This window comes from Phytophthora sojae (assembly GCF_000149755.1).
Source record: "Phytophthora sojae unplaced genomic scaffold PHYSOscaffold_7, whole genome shotgun sequence".
In the NCBI taxonomy this organism is placed as follows: Eukaryota; Oomycota; class Peronosporomycetes; order Peronosporales; family Peronosporaceae; genus Phytophthora; species Phytophthora sojae.
In genome coordinates, this window is record NW_009258121.1 from 3,230,936 (window position 1) to 3,248,205 (window position 17,270).

A 17,270-nucleotide genomic window follows, 5' to 3' on the forward strand; every position below is an offset into this window, starting at 1 on the left:
TCCGCCATGGCGCGGTCGGCGGTAGGGCAGTCGCAGTGCTTATGTGTTGTGTTGCTGGTCGCGGCAATAATAGAACTGGATGTTGCGCCCGATTACGCGGCTTTGATGCGCTCTTTAACGCGCGTAACGACCAATCAGGAGAGGATTTACTTCCGCTACAGGACTGTATTATCTTTCGGCAATCAGAAGGAAATGGCGGCGGAGCGTAAGTAAAGTAAATTACGAGGGTGTGTGTGCGCGTCGAGGAGGAATAGCTGACGAGGGGCGGGGTGTGATTTACTAGCGGCTATTGATGCGGGGCTGCAGCAGCTGCAGCTGGGCGACGAGGGCCTGCGCGTGATCGACCTGCCCGGCTCGCTGCTGGACCAGAGCTACCTGGTGCAGATCTGGCTGCTCAGCAACTGCGTCTTCGTCTGGATGGGCTCGGCGGCCGACAAGCCGCGGCTCGGGTGCGTTTGCTGATGGAACTATCACAAAATGTTATCATATTATTTTTTAATACAGTTCGTTGACGCAGCTCGCTGTCGACGGCCATCGCGACGCGCTACAGCCCCATGCCGCTCATCACGTCCATCGTGGGCGCCCCGGAGATGGAGGAGCAGCAGATCGCGCAGAGACTCGCGAGGCGCACGGGGAGGCAGTGCTTCGTGTCGTGCCAGCTGCCGGACCACGTCCCCGAGCTCTTCGCGTACGTTGAGAAGCAGATCACCAAGAGGCTGACGGAGGAAGGGATCGTGGTCAAGAAGTGAGCTCTTCACACGAGCTTAAAGATCTGCACCAAGTACATATTCTACAAGAATGGTATTTTTTTATTGTAGACGGGCAATGTTGTAGACCGTGAGAGTAGGAAAGCTGCTCGCTTCACGTCCCGGAGTGTGCCCGACACTCCGACACTGGGGAGAGGGGATTCGTGATTGTTGCTGTTCATAAATACTGGGTTGCGAAACTCTGCTATCACCTAGCTTGACTGCTCGGAAAACACCCAGGGCATCATCATACTGCAGAATGGCGGCGCGCTTGTGCGATGAGCTGGAAATTGAACCAGCAAACTATTGGTAAGTAGAACTCGCTGGTCAACATGAGTGTTTTTGCCTTTCAGATTCTAGCATAAACCTTTTGTGTTGACGCCGGTCATCATTCTCGTTTTTGTGATGATACTATTCAAATCAACTCAAGTATGAGGGACTATCGAAATACAACTCCCGCATCTCACGGCCACATCCCAAGCGAGCTGACCGAAGGAAACCCGCCTCCGGACAGAAACAACGCTACGGACATGAGCTCTTCGTCATGCCGGAGTCGGTCCAACAACACCTGCATTTGCTCGCGAGCGTCCGAAACGGTGGCAAGCGAGTCGAACCACACGAACAACCGATAGTCCGCACTGCACATGCCGACAAAGAGGCCCGAGTCGCTGCGTTCGTATACCATACGCGCTGCGGTGGCTTCTTGCAGCGACTGTAGGCGCTTGCCCAGCACTTGGCTCTCACGATTTTGAGGCTCCGCCGGCGTCGGGAACATAAGATGGTGTACCTTAGCGTACTGGTTCAGCAACTGTAACCGAGTGCTGAAGTCCCCGTCACCAAACGGGAATGTCAGCTCGGGCTCAGCGCACTCACCTGTGAGCTCGTTCTTGTAGATAAAATGGTATAGCAGCGGCAAATCGCTGTGCGGTTGCCACTCCGAGTGGTTCTTCACCGAAGCGTCGATAGCTTCCATTGCTCCAATCTCCTCAAGTCGCAGCTTCACGAACTCCTTCTTCGCTTGAAAATGCGGGAACTGCTCCGGCGACTGCTGGCTGCTCAGTAGCAACAGACAAACGTCGCTCGTCAAGAAAACCACGTACGCGTATAGAAATCCTCTACAAGAATCAACATGAAAAAAATGTTAGAAGGCCAACTATTGTAGCAATACACAAAAGAAAAAGTTATAGTACCGAGCATTGAAATTCGACAAGCAGATCGGTGTCCAAGTCTCCGACTTCTCCAGCGACGGCGTGTGATACACGAAATTTACCAACAACAGCAAATCTACAATAAAGCACACACCCACCAATTCAATTCCTCGTCATCACTAAATTGCCAAAGAAAGAAAACTTTACCATCCACGAGCATGCTGAATTGCTTCTTGTTGGGCTGCGCAACAGCCACCACCTTCTCCTTGGCGAGTAATAACCCGCAGATCATAGTCGTCGTTGATGCCGCTGCTGCATTCTCCCTGGGGGCTTCAAACTCCAACGCCCTCGCGACTTCTCGCCGCCTCTCGGGCTTGAGCCGCACGAACGGCACGCCGCAGTCCTTGAACCGCAAGCTCGGCGTCGACGCCCAGAGCTCCGTGAGCGACCTCGTGACTCTCTCCGTGCCGTTGAGCAGCTCGCGCAGGTCGTAGCCTGGCTGGCGGCGCAGCACGTCGAGCCCGCGGTCGCTCAGCACGAACAGGATCTGGTGCTGCAGCAGCCGCAGCAGATGCTGCAGACATTCCGACGCAAAGCTGGGCGTCTCGCTGCTGTGGACACCAGTCGTAGTGTCCTTGTGGACAGCGCGCTCGATGGCCGCGAACGTGAGGCTGTCCGAGCTGAGGAACACGCAGCGGCAGTCGGCGGCCTGCAGCTCCCGCAGCTCCTCGTGCTGCGTGCAGGCCACGAAGGACAGCAGGCCCTGCAGCGAGCTCGCGAAGGAGCTGGTGGACGAGTCGTCCTCTTCAGATGGACGGTTGGTATCGGATGCGGACAGCTTGTGGCGGAAGACGGGCTTGCCGGAGGTCGAGCACACCAGGACGTCCAGCTCCATTATCGCGCAGTACTACAGTTGGCTTCATCGTGAATACGTAGTACCGCGATGTTGGATCAGTGCTCCTGATCGATATTAATAAGAACTTACAATACGTATCGTTTCAATAGGTTGCGAGACACAGTAGCCTGTTGCTAGTTTCCATGCCAAACAGAAGTTTATTTGTTCTAAACAGGTTTTCGATACCACGGTACTTTCGAATCCTGGAAAAAGATCGATCGAAAGATCGATTGATTTGCCATGAACAAAGTGGTGATTGGTTTGCTGTGGCTTGGAGTCGCCCTAGTATCTGCAGCCACTTCACGTCCAGCTCCAAGGCTTGAGGTCACGTTCCCGACGCAGCACTCGTGGTGGCAGGTGTCGAACGACGACGGGTTATTGGCGGATTTGCCCGTGTACTTCCAGACCCATAACTTCAAGATCCCCCGTGACGGATTCCTGTTCGTGACGGGGGACAGCGTGCCTGAGGAAGGCTATCGACAAACGGCAGCGGTCAACTCAGTTGTGCTCGGCGGTATCGACCCAGGCACGCACTTCTGGAAGTTGGAGCTCCGATCGTGGAGTGACAGCAGTGTTGCTGTCGCAGAGGCAACACTGCACGTAGAAGTTGTGGTGAACCCTTCGGACGAGCGTTCGCCGTGGAAATATACACTGCAGGAACAAGAGAGGAGGCCACTCGTGTTTGTTAACGCTAAATCTCAACAGGATTCAATTGCTGAGGTGTTGCCGGTGTGCTACGTATCGTCGACGTCTGGAGCCTTCGACGGTCAGCGGAGAATGTGGCTGCAGATCATGGAAGGGCTTCGTGGGGAGAAGAATAACAACACGGTCGAGTTCCAGTTTGAGGTGAAGACCTTTGAGCAAGTGGTGACCAATGCACCACTGACGAGGGCATTGCAGCGATTGAACGTCAATCTTCAAGGACTTCCGTTGGAGGTGAGTGCGCGCAGAATATCCGAAATGTAGTGAAACGAGGCTAATTTGTGGATTGCTCTTGTAGATATTTCTGAATGAGCTATCTGATGAAGACACGTCTCCTGACGGAGTGATCAATGCTCTGCTTGCGAGCTTCTATCGACGATTTCCTTGGGCAAGACACGATTCCCGGCAGATTTCGAAGCTGGACCAGCCTGATCTTCGTCGGCTTGATCCGCCATACGCTGCTCGAGTGTGGACAGACCTGGTCAATGCGCTAAGCTCTCCGTGCGCCGATGGACTCATCATTTTCTCGAACTCGCGCAGGATTTCGGACGAACTGCTGGTTCTTGCGGCCCGGCTTGCCGGGCCCCGAGCTATTATAATGGAGCTTGCGAACCTCCATCCCACTAAAGTTGATGTGGATTTCCTGCTGGCACCTTCACATTTTGCGAGAGACCACTACTCCATCTCAAGAAATATACGAGCCCGCCACAAAGTGGTGCTCGCAACTGGAGTAAACACTCGGCAATTTACACCAGCTACAGCCCCGCCTTCCGACGAACAGACCTTTGTCATCGGGTATGTCGGGCGACTCGCACCCGAAAAATCTTTAGGAATTCTGTTGGCCGCAATGAAGATTCTTGGGCCAATCTGTTCTCGATGCCGCCTGCTAATTGTTGGAGATGGCCCACAAAAACTTCAGCTCCAGTCTATTGCCTCTGAGTGGGGATTGCTTGGCACTAGCGTTGAGTTTGTGGGTGGAATATATAACGACGAGCAAGCGTTGGTGTGCCAGCTCCGTGAGATGCACGTATTTGCGAGCCCAATGTTCACGGAAACGCTAGGACTAGCCGTGCTGGAAGCTATGAGCGTGGAGCTGCCTGTTGTGGGCTTCATTTCAGGTGGGACGGGGGAGTTTCTCCACGACGGCGTCAATTGCAGAGCTGTCACTAAAGCTACAGCCGCAGCATTCGCTGATGCTCTACTTACGCTCGCCCATGACAGCGAGATGCGGATTCATCTTGGCAGACAAGCCCGACACACTGTTGTAGAACGCTTCTCAACTCACAAAGCGCTGAAGCAATACTCGAAGCTATACGAACGCGCTGGCCGACCACTTCCTAAACGTGTTAGCACTCAGGAAAGCCATACTCAAGATGAATGCACAACGTGCACAGGAGAATTTTGTGGATTAGATACCTAGATAATTGCCTAAAAGCGCGTGCTACTGCTACCATTGTTGCTGTACGCCAGCGGGAGCTTGGTGGGCGACTCGTCCTTTGATCGGATGACCTTTTTCGCCTTCCCCTTTTGACTCACAAGCGTCTTGATACCAGCAGACTTGCCACCGCTCCGAGAATTGTTGATATTGGGAAGGGAGATGCCGTCCCCACGGGTCCCGGCTGTGCGAATCTTGCTGGCCATGTTGCGCTTCGCACTGAGTAACGAGTTCTGCAACGTGATTACAATACCGTGCGACTCACCGAGATACGTCGATGTGATCTCCATGCCTTTCTTGTAGGACTGCAGGCTAAGATCCCAGCACTTGAGAAACTCCTGCTCGACACCGACATTGTGGTAGGCAATGCCCAGAACTGCAACACGATCCAGCTTGATGCTCGGGTCAACGTGGTCCCCAGATTTCCCACCGAAGCCTTTGCGTGCTGGGCTTGATCCGCCATTCCCTGCTCGACCTAAATGCAGTTCCTCGTGTAGGAAGATAAGTGCCGACTGTGCATGGCCCAGCGCGCTCTGATGCTTGCCGAGCTGCGAGAGCACTGCGCACATATTGAGGTGCGTGTCCGCTTTGTTTGGTAGGTTATCGAGTCGCGACTCAATCTTGAGCGCCTCATTCAAATATGTAAGTGCCTTGTGCAGATTTCCCTGTCGACGATAGTAGCACGCCAGGTTATTCAGCGTCACAGCTCGTCCTGCCGGGTGTCGCTCCGTCAGAATTTCTGCCTTCTTCAACAGCTCGAGCACCACGCGGAACTCCTCCTGTTGCAGGTAGGTCATGGCCAGCAGGTTGCACATTTCGCCCACGGTTCGACACGAAGCCCACACTTCATTGCTGTCGGCACCGAAGAAGTGCTGTCTCAACACGAGCCCCTTCTCCATGTACTCCAACGCTTCCGTGTACCTCCCTTCTTGCTGCAATTGGGCACATTTGTCATCGAGCCGCTGGAGCGCCACCAGCTCCTTCTGGTTCTCAATGAAGTGCGTCTCCTCCAATTGCTCCAGCTCACTGAGACGCTTCGATGGCGATGGAGATGCCCTGGCAGGCTCCACCGATTCCTTGACTTCGGTAGCAGTATCCGTCTGAGGAGTGGGCATTTCTTCTTCGCTCACTTCCGCGTCTGCTACATCCAAGTGCTCATTGTTTCCATCGTCACTAAGAACCGGTGAATTCTCCTCCTCCATTGTAAGCCCAGGTGAACGCTAATGCAATGCAGTGGAGTGGTCTGCTAATATACTTTGCCCAGCGAGCTTTTCGTGTAGCCATTTTTAGAACATGGCTACATACTCCGAATACAAGGTCGTCCAGTCGAATGGCTCTGCTGGACGATCGCAGCGCAGAATCAACAAGAGCGCCGACTGCAAAGACTGCGGCCTCTGCGGCCTCTGAGCCAACACAGCGGCAATGGGTGCGGCTCCTCGCAGCGATGCCAGCGCCATGGTCCAGCAGCAACAGCAGCAACTACAGCATCAGGAGCAGGTCACTGCAGACGCCAGCACGTGTCAAGACACGGGAGACCAGCAGCGCCAGGAGCAGGAACAGGAACAGGAAGAGCATGCGACAACGATCGTCCCGTTGCGCGTACGAGTCGACGACGCCTCGCAGCGCGAGACTCTGCTGGAGTTCGAGTGCGACTGGGCGCCGGGCATCGGCGGCTCCGTCTGGACCAGCGGCGAGCTGCTGGCCGCGCACCTCGAGCTGCAGCGCGAGCACTACCGCTCCATCTTCGATGGCGCGCGCGTGGTGGAGCTGGGCAGCGGCACGGGCTACGTGGGGCTCATGATCGCCGCCTGCTTCAAGCCGTCGCACGTGTACCTCACAGACCTGCAGACGCACATCCAGGGGCTGCAGCGCAACGTCGAGCGCAACGCGGGCGCGCTGCGTCCGGGCGTGCAGGTGCACGTGTCGGAGCTGAGCTGGGGCTCGTCAGAGCAGGAGACGAGTCTGCTGGAATCCGTCGCCGCGACGTCCGAGGACATTGAAGCTGGAAAGGTTGATGTCATCCTGGGCACGGACGTCGCCTACCTCCGCGAGCTCTACGACCCCTTGCTGCACACGATGAGCCGCTTGGCGACCAAGCGCACGCTCATCCTGCTGGGTCTCAACCGCGCGGACACGCAGCTTACGTTCTTCCGGCAGCTCGAGCTCGACGGCTTCGAGTTCTACAAGATCCCGGACTTCAAGCTGCCGCAGGAGTACTGGGGCCGCGACTTTGGACTGTTCGAGATCCGCCGCTGCAGCCGCCTCTGAGCCGGAGCATTGCCAACCCACACTGCAACTTCACTCACACCGTGGCAACTATAACCACGGAGGTATCCGCCCTTATAGATTCTGTACCAAAATCTAATAGACACCATATAGACACGAGTTACTGCTGTTACCGTCAGCTTGGTGTCGGCATCCGCCAGGTCCGCGTGACGCGGCCGCTGCTGCTGCTGTTGCCGCGGAAGTGGAGCCATCTGGGCTGTCCACGCGGACGCAAGGGACAAGCGTGCGACAACCTAACGGTTGAACCTTCACTTTTCGCAAAGATCGGTTTCCACACCGCAATGCCCCCACAGCCGGCCGCTGCCGCAAAATTGGCGGCGGCCCCTTCAAGGACACTTCAAGACGCAGCGCAGCGCACAAGTTGCAGTGCATGCGGCCTCGAGAGTGGGAACTGTGTGGCGTGAACAAGCTCAATTGAGCTGATCAGCTGCGCTCTCGGGCGCGATCGGAGGCGGGGCTCACGCTACAACACGACGGCAGGATTCACCCCCTCCGCGGCCAACCCGCCCACACTGCGCCCGGTGCCATGACACCCGTCCCGGTGGATACTTGCGCGCGAGTTCCGCGCATCACGCCTTCCCTCGCGCTGGCTGCCATCTCCTTGCAGCCCGGCAGCAGAGACTGCCCATGTTCCGTCGTGCCCGGCTTCGGCGCGCGGGCCCGCGGCAGCTTGCAAGTGGGGGCGGGGGGGGGGGGGCGAAGCAGCGCGGACCAGGTCGACACGCCACTTGGGAAGCCCATTTCTCCCAAAATTGACTTGACGACCGCATTTTCTTTGGCGTTTTCGATCGCAAAAACGTAACTGTCAGTGAATACGCCAGAAAGTGTATCTTTTCCGACTCCCCTTCAATCGCACTTAGCAGGGTGAGTATTTGAATTTGCCAAAAGGATGGTACTATTCAACGTGGGGAAAGGTGATGGTACTGTACTATCCTGCAGCAACAAACTGGTATAACACGCGTTATATTGGCGTGTGGCAGCAAGCCTGCAAGCTACAAATGAATCAATCCACTCTCGATATTTTGGTTTGGTTGAAGTATTGTTGCTTCAATATCTTGGCTCAATTGGAACATGACCGTCATCGACTACATGTTAGTACTATTGTAGTAGTACACTTTGTCGCTCCATGTCATCGTGAAGTGCAATGTTGATTCAATAGAATTATGTACCAGTAGTCAGCCTCAGCTGGTTAGGACCCAGTGAGCGACGAGCATAATATGGCTCAACCTCTTTTAGCCTAGCTAGCCACTGCTATCGACGTACAGTAATTCTCCGATGGATACCGCAGTTGCCTCAGAATGCATATAGATAGGATAGCAAGCAGCGCGTTAGTGCTGCGGCAACGCGATACTGTTCGATCAGCGCTGTCGCGTATCAGCCTCGAATCCGAACCCGAGTGGTTTAGCGCTACTTTTTGTCATGTTGGTAGTCGACCGTGCCAACCTTTGGTAAGTACCACCCGCTTCGCCAAAGGTTGCGACTTTACGGGGCACACAAAATTCCGGCTACACAAAAACGGCCTTGCCAATTGCCCGGACCCGGAGAGCTCAGAAGGAATCGCGCCACAGCAGCAGCAGGTCGATTAGGGCGGCAGGTTGAAGCACCCGCCACTCTCATGAGCAGCAGCTCCGTCCCGACGAGCGCCCCCAGCTCGTGGCAGAAGCGCGTGGGGACCCAGAGGCAGCAGGCCAACAGCAAGCTCGGCTCGTGGTTCGTGAGCAAGTTCGTGGGCGGCAAGAGCAAAGGCAAGCTGCTGCAGGACGAGGAGACGGCGCAGACCCAGCGGCGGCGGCCCGTGGGCACGCTCAGCGCCGTGACCAACCAGCAGCAGGCCAACGCCGCGCGCCGCGAGGAGCTGGGGCGCCCCAAGCCCATGCGTCAGAAGAGCTTTTTGCGCCAGCAGCTGCAGGAGATGAAGCGCCAGTCGGCCGAGGCCCTGCTGCGCGCGCAGAAGCGCATGGACGGCCAAGTGCTGGAGGAGGAGAACGAGAACGATCTGGAGGAGAAGTCCTCCTCATCATCTTCTTCTTCTTCGGACGAGGAGGGAGAGGACGACGACGAAAGAGTTCGCGTCATTGACGACCCCGACGACGTGCTGCGCGGCAGTCTGAGCAGCAACCCGGCGCGCTCGCGCTGCTCGTCGTCCAGGAGGTCCAGCACCTCGTCGCGTCGTCGCAGCGCGGCCGAGGAGCAGCAGGAGCGCGAGGACGAGATCTTGGCCCACGAGACCCAGCGAGACGAGTACTCGGCCGAGGTGAATCGCCGCATGAGCCAGGCCACGCAGCTCTACGCCGAGGCCATCAGCGCGCTCGACTACGCGCTGCACCCGGAGCGGCAGCCGGACATCGAGCCGTCTCCGAAGCCGCTACTGCTGGGCGTGAAGAAGGGGAGTGCCAATATGCCCAAAAGTGAGTGGATTTGATGGAAATCTTCGACAGCACAAGAAGAAGCAACAAAAAGTTTTTGGGAGACGACCAGACTGGCGGAGGAAGGCAGTTTGGAGCACGTCAAGAAGGAGAGAGAAGAGTATAACGGAGGGAAGGGAGGGGGGAGGACAAGCGGCGGTGTATATCAAGAATTCTTCGCCAAAGAGGAGGACGTAGCAGTAGTTTGGTATAAAAGGCGACGGGCGATATTTTATTTTTTTGACAAGCAAGTACTTAGGAAGAGCACTAACTACAGTAGTAAGAGAGTATGAACGGTGAATAGCAAGCGATGGAGCTACGTACGTGCGTTTGTTTTTCCGTTTTGTCGTTGTTGTGTTTTAGGATTAGTCAAGACGACGAGCGGGAGAACGCGACGAAGTGCGGATCTTCGAGCGGGTGATTTTCCACACGATCAAAGCCGTCGAATGTCAATTTGTCTGTCTTCATCTCTGCGAAGGCTTGGCGTTGGATCTTGACGTCGAATGGCAGATAGCTATTATAGAAAATATACCGTTCCGTACACATCAGAACAATCGAAAAACAATGTTTTTTTGTCAGCAAAGTGGACTGCGAAATGTGCCAAGACATTAGTACAGCAATAATACGAACGCGCGTGCTGTACGTACATGAGTTCCAACGACGGCGTGGCATCGAACGCGTGCTCGTTGACGACTGCCACTGGGTTCAAGTCTAGATGCCTGCAATAGTGAGTGCAGCAGCGGCCAGAACGTCGTGAGTCAACGTGCCAAAGAGCATCAAAGTGGAGTTCGTGTTGCGCATCGCCTTACAGCACTTTGAGTTGCGTCAGAGCGGCTGTCTGCTTGGTGAACGCACCCTCGCTATCCACCACGTAGCCGAGGAACATTTCGGGCACCACCTTGGTGAACTTGTTCCCCGAGAGATCCCTGTCAGTTCAGCCCAACGCCCCACATGAGATGAGGCCTAGGGTCCAGTTGTGCTGCCCAGCGCTGTTACGCGCTGCTTGACTAACTTCGTACAAGTGCGTGGTGGTTACCGGGATGTTGATCGGCACTTCCTGCGGCATTATATAGCAAAGGGGTCAGCCAGCATATCGGCCGCGTACTGGCCACGAAAGCGCAGAATCTCACCTCAAGCCCGCGGAAGTCGCAGTAGACGGAGACGCGCGCCTGGCCGATGCATTGGCACTTCGCCGGGCAGCCCAGCGCAACGTCCCGCAGCAGCGCGAGCAAAGCCAAAGACGCAACTCTCCACAACATCGCAAAAGGCAGCCTTCAAAGATCGACTTTCAAGCGTCGCGGAGCCCGATCCGAGGGGGGAATGTGGCATACTGGACTCAATTGACGTCGCGCTCTGCATGGTTTGGCCGACGCAAGTGATATTTGCTGGTCGATGACCTGGATTAAAGGCGAAAGTTTAGGCCCGCTCGCTTGGCGGAGCGCACGCCAACGACCGACGCCAGCCTCGGGGCTCGTCTAGCGCCTGACGCAGCGTCCGGCTATTACTTTGCAGTCGCCGCAAATATTGCGAGCGCTTCGAGTGGCGAGGCATTGGAGCTTTCGGTCCGGTAACCGATGGCTGCTTCCTGCGCTCCTGCCTGGAAAACCGCCCTCTTCGCTGTCTCATGGCGCTGTGAATTTTGCGCTGAGAGGCTCATCTTCAGCTGCAGATTCATCCCAAATACATGCTCAATGCAATGCCCACGGCCTCGCAGGCGTTTTGAGCGGTTAGTCAGCGTAGCGCGGGACGAGAACGAGCGCGCTCGTCACCTCTCTTTCTCTTCCGTGTTTGCAACGCTTGAAGTCCGCCGCCACGGGGCCAGCTCGAGCGCGGGGGGTATGATCATGCTGTCTTCCCAGAATTTCTCCGTCCAGTAACCGTGCGTCCTTTTGTGGGGGCGCCTCTCAGTTGTGACCGATGACCCGTGTTCCGCGTGCTGTAGCAAGGGCTGGACCCGACCGACCCCAACCCACTCCATTCGGCCTTTTGCGAGCCTTCGCGCACGTCCCCGGCCGCACCTCGAACGATAAATAAAAAACTACAATGCAAACCCCCATCAAGGCAGCTGTGGTGCATCCGGTCACGACGTATCGCTGGACAGGCAGCTGGAAGCCCACGGGCGAGGCTCACCGCAACCTCAGCGTTAGCGTCACGTGCGCGCCGGAGGACCCTCGCCACCGCCGGATGTCCTGGAACGGGGCCGCTACCAGGGGCGACGACGACGACGACTGCGACTACCCGCGGCGGCCGAAGACCTCCCGAGCGCACTCCATGGTGGCCTCACCCACGCGCGTGCGGTTCATCTACGAGGACGAGGACGCCAAGGCGCGCGTGTGCGGCAACGTGGAACGCCTGCTCAACGTCGTGCAGAAAGACCCCGAAGCGATGACAACCAACGCGCGGGTGGCGCGCAAGGTGCTCAAGTACCGCCGGGTCATGGGGAGGCTCGACGACGTGAACGTGGAGGACCCCGACTTCGACGCGTCCGCGTTCTTCGGCATCGAGTGGTGCCGCGTGGGTGCCCCCTCAAGTTGAAGTGGGTCGAGCCGACCAACCGTTCATGTTGAAGTTGTCCGTCGTCCAACCCTTCGCGCTGCCAAATGCATCGCACACTTCCAGCGATCACGAGGGAGCAGACAGACAACATACTTGTGAGAGACTTCCCGATCGATTGATGAGACCGCCGACGGGAGTACCTATTAGCTTGCCACACCGCGTATTTTATAGTTTTATAGTATCCAGCAGAGGTCGGAAAAACAATATTGCAATACAGTAAATAATTGAGTTTTCCAATAAAAATCTTTATTATTGGACGACCCCGGTTCCAATACAATATCCTATTGACCCAATTATTGACAATAAATATGATAAAAGTCCGCTGGCAATGCCAGCCTGGAATGGGATTTACGACTGATGATGCTAAGTTCTGATCGCTAGAGGCGTGGAACACTTAGTTAAACCGAGTAGCGGCTGCATGAAGTATTTACCTGAGCTATAAAAGTTCGGTTTACCATTGGTGAGCTCGTCGACAGAAAGCAGGTTTAAGCGAACTGACAGGTCACCAGTCTCTATCATAATACTGCGAACATGAAACTTGCTACTACGCGTGGATTGAACCTCAGGTGAGCTTCACAGTGGAACCTTCACTGCTATAAGCTTGAATATCAACACAATTTATGATACTGAACTGTTTGTTTCGATGTTGTGCCCACGTTCCCCCCTCTAAATCGATAAAATAGGATGTTCTATGCTCCAATGCAATATAAATTATGGGCAAAATGTATTATTGTTTGTCAAAGAATTGTAATATTTATTAGGGCTTGACAATGATCTCAATACAATATAATACGGTATTGGCGGACTCTGGTATCCAGGACCATCCAGGAGCAGAGGCCGAATATAATTGTATGTCACTCCTCAATTAGTTTTTGAGTGGTTTCGTTTGACTTTGACTCGTGCAACACTGTTTACTGTATCTGTTTGTTGGCTACGCAGTGCTGCCCTGTAGATGAATAACATGCAGTGGCATGTACGCGCAACAGATTTAATGTTGTGGGGGCATGGATACAAGTGCAGCACAATTTCTATGGCAGTCGTAGGTACCAGGGGCGAGCCCCAGTGTCTACAAGCCCGACAACGGATCGGCTTTTCGGTTGTTACCACACGAACACTGCGGACAGGGCATACTTTCGCATGCAGGGTGAGCCCCTGCGAAACGCTCGACTGGCCTTCATGGACGAAGTAGGCCTATAATACGTGTACGCTAGGCTGCCGTCAAGTCGACGAAGGAATGGAGCAGCTTCAACCTGCTTATGTCATGTAAAACCAGCACTATTGGTGATTGACCAGTTTGCCGACTTCAACTGCCACGCCTGTACAGGTGACAGCAACGCGCGCGGTGGGTGCGCTTACATATACTCTACAGCAACGTGACTCCGTTGAACTAATATTGGGGAGGAGCCTACCGTGGAGTGATCCCATGTCGTCGGTGCGGAGCCCTCTTTTTTCGAAAAGCCCCACGTAGCGCGTTACTTACGTGCACTGTGCCCGCGTGCGGCTCCGATGCCTCAACACGACTCGGGCAACATGTTGAGGTGCCCGTTCACAACCAAGCAGGCTGCAGCGCCAACCAACAGGCTGGTTCTTCGCCTCTTTTGCGCCTTGTGAGTCACATTGGTACACGTTCTCGTTCACTGCCTGCCGGCACAAGATTTGCACCCACGCTTCATGCCTCCGGTCGGTCGATGGCAGTGGTGGCCCGATTAGGAGTCTGCGTGCCCTCCTCAGTGCCCGTTCGTCGCAGCATGGGGGATGAAAAGGTGAGTCGTCTTCGTTGATTTTTGCAGCGCGCGCCGTTCCAATTCGGCATCATCGGTCGCCTCGGTCGACCGCGGGCGCGCGAGTTGCTGCTTGGCCGCTCGCTGCGCATTACACACCACAATGTCGCTTTGTGCAAGTCACCGCGCCACGTCAAAGAGGGAGATGCGTAAAATATCTCTAAAAAATATCCCTACGATCGGACTTCCATCGCACTTCAACGTACACTGTCAGAAAAAGACTCGAGTATGGTAGACGTCAAGTATTTTTTTAGGCAAAAGCGCTTTTCAAGCTGTAAGGGGCGAGCTATTTCAATCGTTGCCAAGATCCTCACTATCATAGTGCTGAAGGCCTACAGTCATACACCCCTCCCGCGTTTTGCGTAAGGTGTTGCTGGCAACAACAACGTATTGCTTTGAGTCGAGTACGCAATCCGCTGGCCGGTTTCTGCTGCTGTGAATCACGCGCTCCGGCAGCACGATGCCATTTACGCACGGGCCGTCTCCCCCCTCTGGACGCAAAGCGTCAAAGCTACATCCTTCAACCCCGAGCATGTCAATGCGCTCGAGGGTGCAATGTGTGTTGTGTGGAGCTACAACGGTTCGAGAGACGCTCGAAAACATCCGCAACTCAGTGGATTTCTGCGTGGTAGCGATCCTCATGGTCAACAGAAGTGTAGTGTACAACGCTGTAGGTGTCAAATGTGCAGCCAAGCTGAGGGCTTAGAGTTTTGTGTCGGCCGGCGAGATGCTTGCGTCGCTTCACTCACCATCAAGGTGGCGAGTGCCGATCCCCACCGCCGCTGGCGGTCCGCCAGCAAGAAAAGGACGGAGAGGACAGCGTCGTGCTGAAGGACAGGGCGGACCTCAGCGATGTGAGAGAGGGTCGCCCCTTCCTTCCTCATTTGCAGTTGCGAGCTGTCCGACGAAGCTCGCCAAGTTGGCAGAAGTACCGCCAGCCCGCCTGCCATCCCTCTGCTCTCTCTCTCCACTGCAATTTGCATTCCCTCTCTCCAAGCGGAGCGGTCCACCCTTGAGTCCTGGACAGCGACTTTCCTCCCCATTCGCAATCGCGGCAGCTCGGAGCAGCGACTTCGGTGTGGGACACCACTGGGAAGACGCAGCACGAGCGGAAGACAACAAGCGGACGCAAGCACATCAACACGCCAGCGGATCCCACTACTAGCGAGAAGGAGTACAGTGCCGACTTCTCTCCTGACTTGAGATCGCTCATTCCGACATCTATCCCGGGTAGATACAAGCTCACTGCTGGCCGGCCGGGCTTGGTAGTTCCGCGGCCACTACCCTCCAACCGCTTCCGCTAGACGGCCCCGGACGCCTGGCTCGCCATTGATAGTCGACCTGTTCGGGTGACCGACTACTCGCCCAACTTCATTACTTCTTCCCCTGCGCACCGAAGGTCTAAACGCGCTCGTCCGCCCGCGCGCGTAGTTATCGTGAATGCCTGCGTCGGTTGAGACCTATTCCAGCAAGGACATCGACATCGCGCCCCCCCCACCAGCGTTATCAGACACTACCGCGGCATGGGACCCACGGGCGACTCGAAAGAGGAATCCCGTCGACGCCGACGCCGGAGACCCGGTGAATCGGTCTTGGACCACGCGGAGAATAGCGGAGACCACGCCCCAATTGACCGTGGATCATCTACCCGTTCCGAGGCCGCCGACGTAACTTCACTCGAGCAGCGGCAGCAGCAGCAGCAGCAGCATTCTCCACTCGCTCGTGGCGCCACCGCCACCGCCAGCGCTGCCGCGTCTTTAGTCGAGGCGACGGCCAGCTCGGACACCCGGCGACACACCGGCAAACGCCGAGCCTCGGGCGAGATGATCCACCACGAGGAAGAATCCAAAGCGATGCAGCCGGTCACGCCGCAGACCGGGAACGAGATTCGCCGTCCAGATCTTCCAGAGCGGGCGATCTCTTCGACAGCAGAGCACTCCGACGCTGTCCGCGCAGCTCCGGACCAATCTGTGTTGCAAGCAGCAGCACAAGGAAACGAGCCGCATGAACCGGCTGTCGGTGAGGCACACACGCCGCCCGTGGCCTTGCGAGTGTCAACTCGACGCACTACGACGACAACGAGATGGTCTCCTTCCATGGCTGGCGGCCGTGAGCAGCCCTCTAGGTCGAGGGCTCAACGATCTCGCGGTTCCGCGACATCTGGCTTGGCGGTGGCGCCACCCGCTCGGCCAATCTCAAATGCTACGCGCAATATCACGTTCAGCATGTTACAGCCGCACTTCGAGCGGCCGCTACAGCAGGCGGCCGACAGCTTCGGCGTGTGCACGACACTGCTCAAGAAAATCTGCCGGCGCAATGGCATCAGCAACTGGCCGTACCGCAAGATCTGCGGACTGCGCAAGAGCATCGCGTCCATGGCCAAGCAAGTCAACTACTTTGACGGCGAGCAGAAGCGCGCGTACGCTGATCAGTTAGAGAAGCTCCAGCACGAGCTGCAGTCATACCTTCGCACAGGAAACGAGCCCACGGAAGAGTTCCTCCGAGCGCTCAGCTCAGAGGCTGCTAGCGCCGCTGCACGACCCGCTTCGGACACAACAGAAGTTGGCAACGAGGAGGAGGAGGAGGAGGAGGAGGAGGAGGAGGAGGAGGAGGAGGAGAAGGAAGCGCGAGAGGTGCCCACATGGACGACTAGACCCAGCATTACACAGCCTCAGCTTTCAAACCCGCACATCATCCAGAGCCCACCCGCAATTCAGTCACAACACACAACACACACCGCGATCACGGCGGCATGGGGAGGCATGCACCCGCAGCCGCAGGGGCCGCCACTGCAAGCGCCCGTGTTTCCTACCATCGCGACACATCACCGCGCACTGCCGTCGATCGCGTCCATTCTGCAGCACCAGAGCTACTCGAGTCCGAGTCGAGCGGCCTCGACGAGAACGGCGCCAGTATCCGCGCAGTACGTGGACGGCCAGCTACAACAACCACAGTGGCGATACTTTCCTCCTACAAGCGATGATGCTGTATAATGGTGTAGGTGGATGTAGCGCAGATAGTGCGGGAAGCACTCGTAGAAGAATAAACAGCGTGTTGTCAGAGGCAAATGGTCGAGATTGAAGGTGGACGTCCACTTCCGGAGGACTATTGCGATCCTAGATCAATGGGTGGACAAGTGAGACGGGCTTGACACGGAAGGACGCAATGACACCACCGGCAACCTGACTCACGACCTCAAGGATCTGACCGTGACGTGATTGCACCTTGTCAACTGGTAACTTGTCCACGAGCTGTCAGCGTGACTGCGCCATGGTGCTTTGGTTCGTCGTAGGGATCAACTGAGCAAAGTTGGCTC

General features: G+C 56.1%; 9 protein-coding genes across 9 annotated transcripts; 6 read left to right on the forward strand and 3 right to left on the reverse strand.

Moving 5' to 3' along the window:
* Positions 1-192: 192 nt before the first annotated feature.
* Positions 193-749, forward strand: PHYSODRAFT_347405 (hypothetical protein; the record flags this gene model as incomplete). Its single annotated transcript, XM_009534515.1, has 3 exons — positions 193-205; positions 284-449; positions 518-749. The coding sequence occupies 3 exons, from the start codon at positions 193-195 to the stop codon at positions 747-749; spliced, it is 411 nt and encodes a 136-aa protein (XP_009532810.1).
* Positions 750-1,209: 460 nt separating this feature from the next.
* PHYSODRAFT_347406 (hypothetical protein) lies at positions 1,210-2,800 on the reverse strand (the record flags this gene model as incomplete). Its single annotated transcript, XM_009534516.1, has 3 exons — positions 2,102-2,800; positions 1,937-2,030; positions 1,210-1,861 (listed from the first exon to the last, which is right to left on the reverse strand). The coding sequence occupies exons 1-3, from the start codon at positions 2,787-2,789 to the stop codon at positions 1,210-1,212; spliced, it is 1,434 nt and encodes a 477-aa protein (XP_009532811.1). The 5' UTR covers positions 2,790-2,800.
* A 229-nt stretch (positions 2,801-3,029) lies between these two features.
* On the forward strand, positions 3,030-4,661 carry PHYSODRAFT_517559 (hypothetical protein; the record flags this gene model as incomplete). Its single annotated transcript, XM_009534517.1, has 3 exons — positions 3,030-3,725; positions 3,790-4,518; positions 4,578-4,661. 3 exons carry the CDS (start codon positions 3,030-3,032, stop codon positions 4,659-4,661), a joined length of 1,509 nt encoding a protein of 502 aa, XP_009532812.1.
* A 258-nt stretch (positions 4,662-4,919) lies between these two features.
* PHYSODRAFT_517603 (hypothetical protein) lies at positions 4,920-5,825 on the reverse strand (the record flags this gene model as incomplete). The annotated part of the gene is made up of 1 exon (XM_009534518.1): positions 4,920-5,825. One exon carries the CDS (start codon positions 5,823-5,825, stop codon positions 4,920-4,922), a length of 906 nt encoding a protein of 301 aa, XP_009532813.1.
* A 556-nt stretch (positions 5,826-6,381) lies between these two features.
* On the forward strand, positions 6,382-7,194 carry PHYSODRAFT_518084 (hypothetical protein; the record flags this gene model as incomplete). The annotated part of the gene is made up of 1 exon (XM_009534519.1): positions 6,382-7,194. One exon carries the CDS (start codon positions 6,382-6,384, stop codon positions 7,192-7,194), a length of 813 nt encoding a protein of 270 aa, XP_009532814.1.
* Positions 7,195-8,827: 1,633 nt separating this feature from the next.
* PHYSODRAFT_563237 (hypothetical protein) lies at positions 8,828-9,922 on the forward strand (the record flags this gene model as incomplete). Its single annotated transcript, XM_009534520.1, has 1 exon — positions 8,828-9,922. The coding sequence occupies one exon, from the start codon at positions 8,828-8,830 to the stop codon at positions 9,632-9,634; it is 807 nt and encodes a 268-aa protein (XP_009532815.1). The 3' UTR covers positions 9,635-9,922.
* A 56-nt stretch (positions 9,923-9,978) lies between these two features.
* On the reverse strand, positions 9,979-10,893 carry PHYSODRAFT_548149 (hypothetical protein). The gene is made up of 5 exons (XM_009534521.1): positions 10,748-10,893; positions 10,637-10,674; positions 10,427-10,543; positions 10,265-10,336; positions 9,979-10,131 (listed from the first exon to the last, which is right to left on the reverse strand). Exons 1-5 carry the CDS (start codon positions 10,874-10,876, stop codon positions 9,987-9,989), a joined length of 501 nt encoding a protein of 166 aa, XP_009532816.1. The 5' UTR covers positions 10,877-10,893; the 3' UTR covers positions 9,979-9,986.
* Positions 10,894-11,660: 767 nt separating this feature from the next.
* Positions 11,661-12,152, forward strand: PHYSODRAFT_304103 (hypothetical protein; the record flags this gene model as incomplete). Its single annotated transcript, XM_009534522.1, has 1 exon — positions 11,661-12,152. One exon carries the CDS (start codon positions 11,661-11,663, stop codon positions 12,150-12,152), a length of 492 nt encoding a protein of 163 aa, XP_009532817.1.
* A 4,027-nt stretch (positions 12,153-16,179) lies between these two features.
* Positions 16,180-16,947, forward strand: PHYSODRAFT_317537 (hypothetical protein; the record flags this gene model as incomplete). Its single annotated transcript, XM_009534523.1, has 2 exons — positions 16,180-16,612; positions 16,751-16,947. 2 exons carry the CDS (start codon positions 16,180-16,182, stop codon positions 16,945-16,947), a joined length of 630 nt encoding a protein of 209 aa, XP_009532818.1.
* Between the last annotated feature and the right edge of the window lie 323 nt (positions 16,948-17,270).